The sequence below is a fragment of the Pleurodeles waltl genome, chromosome 10, assembly GCF_031143425.1.
Source record: "Pleurodeles waltl isolate 20211129_DDA chromosome 10, aPleWal1.hap1.20221129, whole genome shotgun sequence".
Classification (NCBI taxonomy): Eukaryota; Metazoa; Chordata; class Amphibia; order Caudata; family Salamandridae; genus Pleurodeles; species Pleurodeles waltl.
Window position 1 is genome coordinate 497,648,971 of NC_090449.1, and position 12,983 is coordinate 497,661,953.

Here is a 12,983-nt window from a genome sequence, read left to right on the forward strand (position 1 = left end):
TATTGGTACTAATGAGAAGCCACTGAGAAGAAAGGGTGGGTGAGGAGAATGAGGCAGGCAGCAAGAGGAGGCAGAAAGGAGATGGAGGGAGGAGTTAGTAGGGACGGCAGGTGAATGAAACAGCAGGACAGACAACAAAGATGAAATGACAGTAGACAGTGAGCGAGATGCTGTTGGGGGAATGAGGAGCATTGAAGGTGAAAATAAGGAAGAGTGACCGTTAAGAAGGAAAGTAGGGGTGGGCTGAAGATATAAAGATCGTGACACACGAAAGCGAGAGATGGGAGGGAGTCATCTGGAGCAGACAAGTGGGGACAGTGAAAGGGACAGTAAGAAGCATCAATGATCCAAGAGAAGTTGATTTCCTTATTTCAGCACGAACACCTCAGATTAGACCGGGGCTTTTGCAACATCATTAATGTCTTGGAAATTTCACAAATGAATACTTAACAGAACACATTTAGCTATCACATAGCCCACAATATCATCAATGTAAGCCACACACAAACCATCTAACAGAACACACGAGGAAGAACACACATCATATATATTCACTGATTTTTGGGGGTATTATCACAGTCAACCCAGTACATACCTTGATTTACCATGTACTAGCTCCCAGCAGAACACACTTAAGACTCCTAACATGCTTCTATCAAAGCCCAGATAAAGCCTTTATTTAGCTTTCAAAGTATCCAACATCAATCACTCCCAGAAACCATGCACACAGATCGCCTAACAGAGTACTGACAAGTCTACCAAAGTGGAACCTGTGTACGTGAACTGTAAGTAAAGCCCTCTGCCCTACAGCACTAAAATAATATACCCAAAGTGGCAAGAATGCATCAGTGCCACTCAATTGAAAGAACAAGAAAACAATACCCATAACACATCACTAGCCGAACCAGACTACTGACAAGGAAGGAAATCTTCAGAATCAAATGGAAGTCATAAGTGACTGCTGAATAGCTATGAAGCCATATTAAAGGCAGATTGTTTGCTACACAAAAAGGCAACATCATAATATACCACCATTTTCAAACTGAGTCGAATCAGTATAGATATAAAACATAAAATGTACGCATTCACTTACTTACTTTAGTTCGGAGGTCATAGCGCTGCTCCTTTTGTGTGCCACAGTCCACAACATGGACAATGTCGTCAATGGTGATGGAGGTCTCTGCAATGTTTGTGGCTAGAACAACCTTTCGAATGCCAGGTGACGGCTTCTGAAAGATTGCCTGCTGGTCCACAATGGGAATGTTTGAGTGCACTGAGTGAGAAACAAATAAAAAAAAAAATACATTTAAATTCTTGTTTTTCCATTAACACTGATACATTTACTACTAAGAGAATTAAATCATCTAGCCCAGCAGTTAGTCCATTTCCTTCTACAGCTTGTATCAGGCTGTTTCATATGGCTAAAAAGTTATATTATTAGCACTCTGCAAACATTTAATTGGGGATGTAGAGATATAAGTTGTACTATGGCTTTAGTTATGTTGTGAAGCCTTTGGTCCTCACTAATTAAATTTTTCTGACTTTTTTCCCCCCCAAAGGATTCAACAGTCTGCAGGTTAAATGGTGGTATCCATAACAACTGCTAGACTCTAGGTTCCACTAATAAGTCAGTGTTCACAAAGTGACAATCGAGGGTCATGAGGCAAACAGAACTTGTAGAAGTGGATTATAGTCACCCAGGTACAGCCATCTTTACTGGCGAGACATGGATTTCCAGTCTGCCCCCTGTATAATCAACATTGTTTTCATGATGGAGTTTCCACTAAAAGATTATTTCCCTAAAGGTGGCCATCATCCCCTGTAGAAGTGACAATCAATTTGTCCTTTGTTCCCAGGAATTGTGTTTTGCTTGCACTTGAAGCTTCCCACTAGAACTTCAAACTTGAATTACTGCCAGTAATCGGTCTAGACCTCCAGGAGACCATATGAGGCATCTAACTACATAAGATATTTAGCAGGGACAGGGCCCTGTTTGAAGCAAAAATCACAACTAGCCAGGACTAAGCCAAAGTCGGGAGGAGACCGTATTGCTGTGCCCTAAATTAGAAGAAAAGGTAGCTGAAAAGCAAGGTCTTTGAAGCAGACCTCATTCTTACAATGACAGCTGATCTACCGACCACATAGCAAAAGCTACTTTGGTGACACAACTTAGTTGATTTCAGACTAGCCAAACTAAATAGAATTTATCTTTTCCATGATGAAGTTGTTTTCCCTAACACAAGTCAGCTGCGGTAGTGATCATATTTTAGAAGCAGATACCATCAATGAAAGTGAAAGAAACATACTTTGAAATTTTGAGGGATAATATACGTTGTATCTTTCTCAAATATGTACTGGCAAGTTTGCCTTTGGCACCATTACCTTTATTTGAGATTTGTGGAGTTAGCAGTGTTAGTGAAAAATTCAGTCAGACACACCTGAACTCAGAAGTAGCTCACATTGTGCTACTGCTCTAAAGAAAGTAGCTTAGACTAGATATAACTAGATATAATGCTTCTCTATATCTGAAATCTCCTACTACTGACTAGCTGGGAGTATAAAAAAAAGCTAAAATAATCTCCAGAACTTCAGAAGGATCAACAAAACATACAGTATTTGTTCCCATGAAATAACACTGGCCATAGCACTCAAGGTTATAAAAGAACAATGCATAACAGATTAATATTATGTGTATATTGTTTGTTGAAGGTAACCAGACCATCTGATGGAAACTTCTAGTTGCAGATTCCTTACCTTAGAATTTTCCCCCAGGCATCAGACTGGATCCGGAGATTTTTTCTTCGAGCACTACCCTAGTGGGTCAGAAGGTGGCGTCAGTCGACTCCGCGGGTGTCGTAGTCGATGTGATGACGTCAGGAGTAGTACATAGATGCCACCTGAGCGCAGTAACGTCAGTTCTTTTCTTTCAGCGCCATGCGCTGATCCGGAGTGAGCTACCCTTGGTCACTTTTTAACCGACTTCGACTCTCGCAGACTTTTTGGTGCTTCGAGTGATGTCCCCGGAGACCTGCTTCAAAACGTGCGAGGACGGTCACCACATGAGGTCGATGACGGATCTGCATCAAGTCTGTTTGTGGTGCCTGAAGCGCAACCGCAACCACAAGTCATGCTCCGAGTGCCGGGCCGTTGCAGCTGAAGGCCTTGAGGGAGCAGTCCCTCAAGCTTATGGCGGCCCGGAGCTCAACTCCGCGTAGGTCCTGGTTTTCCTCGAGGGGAAGGTCTTGAGACAGGTAGCAGAGCCACCACCACTCATCTTCTTCGAAGTCATCGGATCAAGGAAAGAGGAAGAAGATGAAGAGATCCCATCTCCCTTCGAGTTTGCCCCATTGCTCGGTTGATGTGATGCAGGAGGAGTGTCAACGCTTGAGACCTGGCTTCAGAGCCTGCTTCTGGGTCCGCGTTGTGCCTCTCCGAGTTTCTGTGAGCCGGGGCGATATCTGCCTAATTAAAGGAATTTTAGGAGGCTATGCGCCTCATTTTTGGGCAGTCCGATACGTCACATTTGCCCCCAAGGGGTTTGGTCGGGGGGGCCTTTGGGTTCCGTGCCAGCGCCTTTGGCCACTGAAGTCCCCTCCGGATCTACAGACACCGGTTGTACCATTGAGCCCTTCCCCAGCGCTGGTTCGAATGATCATGCTCCCCAATGTTGGTGGTGCCCACCACTGAGATCGGCCCGATCCTGATCCTCGACAACTCAGAGCCAGACAGGCATCAGCCAACGCTGCCTCCTCCTTCGATGGTGCCTATTCACCCCAGGTTGGATTCTGACTATTATTCTTATGTGTTCAAATTCGGGGAAGAATTGGAGGGGTCCCTGGTCCCTTATGAATACCAGGATGACCCTAACTTGGACTGGGCACAGGAGTTGGGAGAGGCCAGTGGTCTGGATACCTCTCCAGATGCCGGCATGATGTCTCCTCCTACCGGGCCTACAACAGAGGCAGCAGCTTATACCATCGTGGTCAGCAGAGCGGCTGAGGTCCTCGGCCTTCAGCTGCCTTGTTCAGGTCAGGTCTAATCTTCTGACTGAGGTGATTCAACCAGGGCTTCCACATCGTAGTCTCTTCTTCCATTCAGTGAAGCCCTCACCGATGTCCTATTGCACGCAGCCATCGGCCACCCCAAACAACCCTAAAGTCCTGTCCCAACATGCCACGCTGAGAGCCTGGTCATCCAGGCATTCTCATCCTCTGGAACACTCCCTTCCCAAACCTCTGGACAGGGAATCAAAAAGGCTGGAACAATTTGGGAAGAAGAGGTTTTCTTCCTCCAGTCTCGTGCTGCGGTCAGTGAACACCGCATGCCTATTGGGCAGCTATACTCACTCTCTGTGGGATAAGGTCATGCAAGTTCTGCCACAGATACCGGAGGAGGCCTGGGCTATCGTCTCCCAAGCGGTCACCGATGAGAGAGAGACGCAGCAAAGTTCACTATCAGATGTCAGCTGGACATGACCGACTCTAGGTAGATCGGTTGTGACGACAGTGGCCTTGAGGCACCACGCCTGGTTACGCTCATCTGGTTTCTCAGGGGATGTCCAACAGATTCTTATGGGCATCCCCTTTGATGGCTCCCGTCTCTTTGTAGACAAGGCGGAAACGGTTTTGGAGAGGTTCAAGGACTCCCAGGCTACGGCTCAGTCCCTCTGCCTTTCTACTGCCCCTCGTCACCAACTCTGCCTTTCGCCCCTTTCGTGGCCACGGAGGGGGCTCCCTGTCACATCCCTTTCCCAGCCACTGTGCCACCCATGCTGTTCAGCCACGGGATGGCCGGGGACGCGGAATCCCACGTGGTCGTCGGAGAGGGAACCAGAGGTCTGTCCATGCCACCCCTGCCCCTGGCTGCAGCCTCCAAACCCTCCTAGTCAGTCCCCTCACTCTGCTCCATTTGGTGGCAGGATTCGCCATCACCTGCCCCACTGGGAATCCATCACTACAGAAAGGTGGGTTTTGCAGATCATGAGAAGGGGCTGCTCCTTCCCCTTCGAATCTGCCCATCCAGCCATGCCTCCATCAGTCAGCCGTATACCGGATGGTCAAATGGGGCTTCACCAACATGAAGTTGCGGCTCTCTTGCCCAAGGGAGCAATAGGGAGGGTCCCTGCGCCAGTAGCAGGTCGTGGTTGTTACTCTTGCTACTTTCTAGTGCCCAAAAAAGACAAGGGCCTATGTCCTATCCTAGACCATTGGGACCTCAATCTCTTGCTCAAGAAGGATACATTCAAAATGCTCACCCTGGCTCAGGTCCTGTCTGCCTTGGACCCGGAAGACTGGATGGTAGCGTTGGACTTGCAGGAGGCTTATCTCCATATTCCAATCCTGACTACCCACAGACATTACCTATGATTCGTGGTAGGTCACAAGCACTTTTAATTTACTATGCTCCCCTTCAGCTTTACCAGCGCCCCTCGGGTGTTCACAAAAGTGATTGCGGTGTTTGCAGCTCATCTGCACAGGTTCAGGGTCTCAGTCTTCTCCTACCTCGACGACTGGCTGCTGAAGGTGGACAGGCCCCAGAAAGTCATCTCCCACCTTCAGACTACAGCGAACCTCCTGCACATGCTGGGGTTCACTATCAACGTGCAAAAGTCACACCTGACTCCCTCTCGGATGCTCCATTTTATTGGCGCTGTTCTGGACACTGTGCAGTTTTGGGCCTATCCTCCCGAAAAGGAAGTCCAGATTATTAAGGTTTTGATTCCGATCTTTCAGCCTCTATCTTGGGTGTAGCAAGTTGGCTCTGTATGCACTATTTCAAAGTAAGAAATAGTATGCACAGAGTCCAAGGGTTCCCCTTAGAGGTAAGATAGTGGCAAAAAGAGATAATTCTAATGCTCTATTTTGTGGTAGTGTGGTCGAGCAGTAGGCTTATCAGAGGGTAGTGTTAAGCATTTGTTGTACACACACAAGCAATAAATGAGGAACACACACTCGAAGACAATTCCAGGCCAATAGGTTTTTATATAGAAAAAAATATTTTCTTAGTTTATTTTAAGAAACACAGGTTCAAGATTTACAATCAATACTTTAAATGAAAGGTACTTTACTCAGGTATCATAGGAACTTTGAATCAGCAAAATAGCATGTAAAGGTTTGGCAAAAATTTCAACAGTTCCTGGGGGAGGTAAGTATTTGTTAGTTTTGCAGGTAAGTAAACCACCTACAGGGTTCACACTTAGGTCCAAAGTAGCCCACCGTTGGGGGTTCAGGGCAACCCCAAAGTTACCACACCAGCAGCTCAGGGAGGTTAAAGTGGTGCCCAAAACACATAGGCTTCAATGGAGAAGGGGGTGCCCCGGTTCCAGTCTGCCAGCAGGTAGGTACCCGCAACTTCGGAGGGCAGACCAGGGGGGTTTTGTAGGGCACCGGGGGGGACACAAGTCAGCACAAAAAGTACACCCTCAGCGGCATGGGGGCGGCCGGGTGCAGAGTGCAAACAGGCATCGGGTTTGCAATGGAGTTCTATGGGAGACCCAGGGGTCTCTTCAGCGAAGCAGGCAGGCAAAGGGGGGGGGGGCTCCTCGGGGTAGCCACCACCTGGGCAAGGGAGGGGGCCACCTGGGGGTTGCTTCTACACTGGAAGTCGGATCCTTTAGGTCCTGGGGGCTGCGGGTGCAGTGTCTTTACCAGGCGTCAGGTTCTTAGAAGCAGGCAGTTGCGGTCAGGGGGAGCCTCTGGATTTCCTCTGCAGGCGTCGCTGGGGGGCTCAGGGGGGTCAACTCTGGCTACTCACAGGGTCGCAGTCACCGGTGAGTCCCCCCTGTAGTGTTGTTTCTCCGCAGGTCGAGCCGGGGGCGTTGGGTGCAGAGTGGAAAGTCTCACGCTACCGGCGGGAAACGTGCAGTCCTTTAAAAGTTGTTTCTTTGTTGCAAAGTTGTATCTTCTTTGAAGCAGAGCCGCAGACCTTGGGAGTTCTTGGTCCTTTTACATGCAGGGTAGTCCTCTGAGGCTTCAGAGGTCACTGGACCCTGGGGAACGCGTCGCTGTAGCAGTTTTTCTGGAAGTGGGGAGACAGGCCGGTAGGGCTGGGGCCAAAGCAGTTGGTGTCTCCGTCTTCTCTGCGGGGCTTTCAGGTCAGCAGTCCTTCTTCGTCTTCAGGTTGCAGGAATCTGTTTTCCTAGGTTCTGGGGGCCCCTAATATACTCAATTTAGGGGTGTGTTTAGGTCTGGGGGGTTAGTAGCCAATGGCTACTAGCCCTGAGGGTGGCTACACCCTCTTTGTGCCACCTCCCTGACGGGAGGGGGCACATCCCTAATCCTATTGGGGGAATCCTCCATCTGCAAGAAGGAGGATTTCTAAAAGTCAGAGTCACCTCAGCTCAGGACACCTTAGGGGTTGTCCTGACTGGCCAGTGACTCCTCCTTGTTTTTCTCATTATCTCCTCCGGCCTTGCCGCCAAAAGTGGGCCCGTGGCTGGAGGGGACGGGCATCTCCACTAGCTGGAATGCCCTGTGGCGCTGTAACAAAGGGGGTGAGCAGGTGTTAAAGCTCCTGCAGGGGGAGGTGAGAAGCACCTCCACCCAGTACAGGCTTTGTTACTAGCCACAGAGTGACAAAGGCACTCTCCCCATGTGGCCAGCAACATGTTCAGTGTGCGGCAGGCTGGCAAAACTAGTCAGCCCACACTGGAAGTCGGGTATGTTTTCAGGGGGCATTTCTAAGATGCCCTCTGGGGTGTATTTCACAATAAAATGTACACTGGCATCAGTGTGCATTTATTGTGATGAGAAGTTTGATACCAAACTTCCCAGTTTTCAGTGTAGCCATTATGGATCTGTGGAGTTCGTGTCTGACAGACTCCCAGACCATATACTCTTATGGCTACCCTGCACTTAAAATGTCTAAGGTTTTGCTTAGACACTGTAGGGGCATAGTGCTCATGCACCTATGCATTCACCTATGGTATAGAGCACCCTGCCTTAGGGCTTTAAGGCCTGCTAGAGGGGTGACTTATCTATGCCATAGGCAGTGTGAGGTTGGCATGGCAACCTGAGGGGAATGCCATGTCGACTTAGTCATTTTCTCCCCACCAGCACACACAAGCTGGCAAGCAGTGTGTCTGTGCTGAGTGAGGGGTCCCCAGGGTGGCATAAGACATGCTGCTGCCCTTAGAGACCTTCCCTGGCATCAGGACCCTTGGAACCAGGGGTACCAGTTACAAGGGACTTACCTGGATGCCAGGGTGTGCCAATTGTGGAAACAAAGGTACAGTTTTAGGGAAAGAACACTGGTGCTGGGGCCAGGTTAGCAGGCCTCAGCACAGTTTCAAATCATAACTTGGCATCAGCAAAGGAAAAAAGTCAGGGGGTAACCATGCCAAGGAGGCATTTCCTTACATTGGGTTTCAGTGAGATTGACTCTGAGGCACCTGGGCCTCATGGCCTCCTGAATCCTGCTAGTGACACAAGCCAGATGGCATATGCAGGCTCTGCAGTGGAACTTGAAGTTCCAGTGTACGCAGCATCAGGGAAATATCTCCGACAGGGACCAGATATTGTAGGGGACTGCCAAAGACCTGCATTGGGTCAACGGCAGATCCCTCTCCCTTCCCCAGCCAGATCTATCCATAGTGAAGGATTTCTCACTTCTGGGATGGGGCGGCCACATGGGAGAGGCGGAGATCAGAGGCCTCTATATCAATCTCCATATCAGTCTTCTGTAGCTACGGGCGGTCAGGCTTGCGTCAAAAGCATTTCTTCCCTCTCTCCAATGGAAAGTTGTACAAGTGTTCACAGACAACACTACCACCATGTGGTACTGCAACAAACAGGGTGGAGTAGGGCACTGGACCCTTTGTCAGGAGGAACTACGCCTCTGGTCATAGATGACACATTACGACATTACCCTGGTGGCTCAACATCTGGAAGGCTCTCTGAACACCAGAGCAGATGAACTCAGCCATTGTTTCATAGTCATTCACGAATGGCGTCTCCATCCGGAAGTGGCGCAGTCTCTTTCAGCAGTAGGGAAAGCCTTGGTTAGATCTGTTTGCCTCCGCAGAGAACGCACATTGTCAGCTGTTTTGCACGTTGGAGTTTCCAAGGCGGCACTCTCTCTGAGACACTTTTCGTCTTGAGTGGAACTCCAGCCTCCTTTATGCCTTTCGGCCTATACCACTTCTGCCCAGAGTTCTCAAGAAGATCAGGAACGACCGGACCCAAGTCATCTTGGTGGCTCCGAACTGGGCACGGACAGTATGGTAACCAGAGCTACGGAGCATGGCCACCGATCCTCCACTCAGACTACCCCTTCGGGAGGATCTTCTGTCACAGCAGCAGGGAACTGTTCTCTACTCAAACTTGTCCAATCTCAGCCTTCATGGCTGGAGATTGATCAGCGGCAGTTGACGACTTTTAACCTTCCACCCGAAGTCTGTGATGATATCTTGGCAGCTAGGCGTCCCTCCACCAAAACAGTATACTCCTATCATTGGCATGAATTTGTGGCATTGTGTACCAACAAATATGTTGATCCCCTCTCTGCTCCTCTTTTTGAGGTTCTTTTGTTCATTCTCTCTTTATCCTAGCAGGGCTCTGCTTTGGGCACCCTCAAAGGTTATTTATCAGCTATTTCAGCCTTTCTTAGGTTACTTTATCAGCCTTTACTCTAACTCCTATTGTTAGTCAATTTCTTAAGGGTCTCACCCATTTGTTTCCTCCCATTCCATTTATCATGCTTCAGTGGGACCTCAATCTTTACTTACTTACTTAATGTGTACTCCATTTGAGCTCATGCACAATTAACCCTTAGGGCTCCTTACTTTCAAAACAGTTTTTCTTGTTGCCATCACTACTGCTCTCAGAGTGAGTGATCTTCAGGGTCTTTCTTCTAAGCCTCCATTTTTGTCTGTGAACCCTGACAAAGTGGTGTTAAGCACTAAGACTCCCTTCCTTCCCAAAGTGGTTTCACTTTTTCATGCAGGCCAGTCCATCACCTTGCCTACTTTTTACACACCTCCACGTCCTTCTCATGAGGAGGAGAGACTCCACCACCTGGATCCAAAAAAGAGCGTTGGCGTTCTACCTCAATCGTACTAAAGATTTCCGGGTGGACGATCAACTCTTTGTTTGATATGTAGGTGTGAACAAAGGGAAGGGGGTGCAAAAATGTACCATCTCTTGATGGGTACTTCTTTGCCTCAAGATGTGCCACGCTTTGACTAGGAAGCAGCCCCCTGAGGGCTTGCACGCTCATTCCACCAGAGCAACTGCTGCTTCCACTGCATTAGCACGTGGATTACCTGTCCTGGATATCAGCCAGGCAGCTACTTGGGCATCCTTGCACTTATTTACTTAATATTACTGCCTGGACAGTTGGGTCCATCTGGATGATTACTTTGATCTTTCGTTCCTGTAGGACTTTCTAGTATGATCTTGTTTAGCAGCCCATCTCTGAGGATGGCATTGCATGGGTATCTATTCTAAGGCAAGGAATCAGCAACTAGAAGTCTCTATCAGATATACAAGTTACGTACCTTCGGTTTAGAAATATCTGGTATAGACATTTTCTAGTTTCACATTTCTCACCGACCGCCCATCCTCCCCGCTTGCGAACTGATTTCTAGGGACAGAGGTTCCCATTTAGGGCTTTAGCTCTGGCAGACTAATTTCAGTGTTCTTTGTGTCTCTGCGCTTTGGCGTGGAAAGTCGTGAAAAGAAACTGACGTCACTGAGCCCTGCGCCTATGTACTCCCGAAGTCATCACGAGACTACGACGCCAACAACACCCGCGGAGTTGACGGACGCCACCTACCAAAGTGCAAGGGTATTGCTCGAAAAAAAAATCATCAGATCCAGTCTGACGCCTGGGGGAAAGTTCTAAGGTAAGGAATCTGTAACTAGAATATGTCTCTACCAGATAAATTAAGACTTTTTTTTTTTTTAATAACAAACTTTATTGGTTTTCTGATATTACAATGAAAGAAACTAAGAGTCTTCAACACATATTATTAGTCAGTACAATTGACAATCAGTGAAATCAGTGAAACACTGCCCACTACTGTACAAAGAAGGCTGCTCAATTAGTTAAGTCAGATTTAGCATATTATATGTCAGCCCCCCTTTCCAGACAAGCTCACCGGATCTCTACCCTCCTGTGTCAACACCTCCCCTCCCTTCAAAAGGGCCTATTTGGATGCTTTTGAACTGTCCCTAATGCCTCCAAATGTTCCTTTGTTTATGGGGATAACGATGGATGCGGTAAATGGACCTTTCCAGACTCAAGTTGAGGTACATCTCCTAGTTCCAGGCCTCTAGTGGTGGTCCTTCTGTCCTCTTCCAACACTGCTACATAGCACTTGGCTCAAACCAGGCCCAGTCATAGTAGCACACCTTTGCTAAGGTCTCTCTCCAGATCCGTTGTGATGGGCAGAAAAATCAGCTTAGGGTCTCTAGTTAAGGTCCAGCCCAAAATGCTCCCTAGAATGGCTAAAACTCTGGTCCAGAATGCTTCAAAGCCTTTACAGTGCTAAATGATATGAATAACTTCGCCTTTCTGGGCAGAGCAGCAGAGGCAGTGTGGCGAGGTAACTGCCCACATCCGCCATTGCCTTTCTCTGGTGAAGCAGGTACATTGGAGGTATTTCAACTGGATCGCCAGGAGTCTCGCGGCTTTTGCCGTTTCCCAGGATGAGTCCCGAGCCTCCCACCAGTTACTGTCCTCTTGTAGATCTACTTTGCGTTCCCATGCTTCTCACAGTTGTGGGAAAGAGTCTGGTGTGTTTATCACTAAAGATTTGTACATTTTGAGATCTTGGGATTCCACTGAGGGTTCAAGCAGGATAGTAGCCTCTAGAGGGCTGCAGTTGGAAGTGTACTGAGAGATTTCTTGCATGGTGTAAGGGAGTATCGGAGTTGCAGTTAACAATAAAATTGATTACAGAGGAGATCAAAATATATTTGTAAATCGTTCCCACCACTACATCCCTCAAAGTAGATACCCCATTTTGCTCCCATTGTCTAAAGTCTTGGAGCTAAGTTACCTGTTGGAGCAGTCTGCCTGTTCAGAGGGGAGTCTCACCTGTCAACTGTTTAGCCCACCCAATGTCCTTAAGAGTTGTTCTGCATAAATTCAAAACCCCATGTGCGGCTGGAAATAGGGCAAGCATTATAGAGCCTCCAAGCAGCAGATATAAAATATGGGTATCTTGCAGAGCCCAGCCTTCAGAAGTGTATGCAGTGTTTTCAAATTTGTTGGACCACGACTCATAAGCACTACGAGATGGGATGCCCCATAATATGAGACTGTCAAATGTGGGTTTAAAACATTTGTTCAGTGCAACCTGCGGGATCCAACTGTTCCAGAGAAATCCTCTCAGTGCGGTGCTGAGCAGTGCTGACCCTGGTAAAGAATGAGGTGGGTATGCGGTAAGGAAAATTCTTACGTTGATTGAAAATACGTGGCAACTGCAGACTTTTGGAAGAAAGGTGAAGGTGGATTAAAATCCAACAGCTTAAAACATTCTTTCCAATTGGGAGTCTATGTTGGATTGCTAGGATCTCTGGGGATCCTGTGTGATATAAGACCATTCTCATTGAACTGATTGGGCTGTGCTAACTTTTGTGCATTTTTCATTAACAATTGCAGGTTGTATTGCGCTTATAACAATGGTGATACTCTCACAGCTACTTAACCTATTTCAAAACATTTCAATACTGTTGACTCAGGGATTTTCAACCAGCTGCAGTCATCACTAATGAAACTCACATGGGCGAGCAGACAGGCAGGCAGCCACAGGTTAGGTGGCAGTAACTGCAGAGGCCATACAACCACACAGGGGGTGCAGGACCACATTTGGAGTTCTATTATTATTGCATAGGCACAGTTCACCATGCACTGGATTCATTACCACAGACAAGTACTACATCAGGTTTAAAAGTGGGACTGGGGGTACCCCATAGACTCACCAGTGTCATCATGAAAACTCTGACGCGGACAAGTTCTGATATACATGTGGGGAATTG

General features: G+C 47.9%; 1 protein-coding gene across 2 annotated transcripts in view; it reads right to left on the reverse strand.

Moving 5' to 3' along the window:
* The window catches only part of DHX30 (DExH-box helicase 30), a 501,635-nt gene that overhangs the window by 150,781 nt on the left and 337,871 nt on the right, over positions 1 to 12,983 (reverse strand). For both annotated transcript variants that reach the window (XM_069210866.1, XM_069210867.1), the window contains one exon: positions 1,098 to 1,273. In XM_069210866.1, coding sequence (XP_069066967.1) covers positions 1,098 to 1,273 — 176 coding nt within the window. The remainder of the gene's footprint in view (positions 1 to 1,097; positions 1,274 to 12,983) is intronic.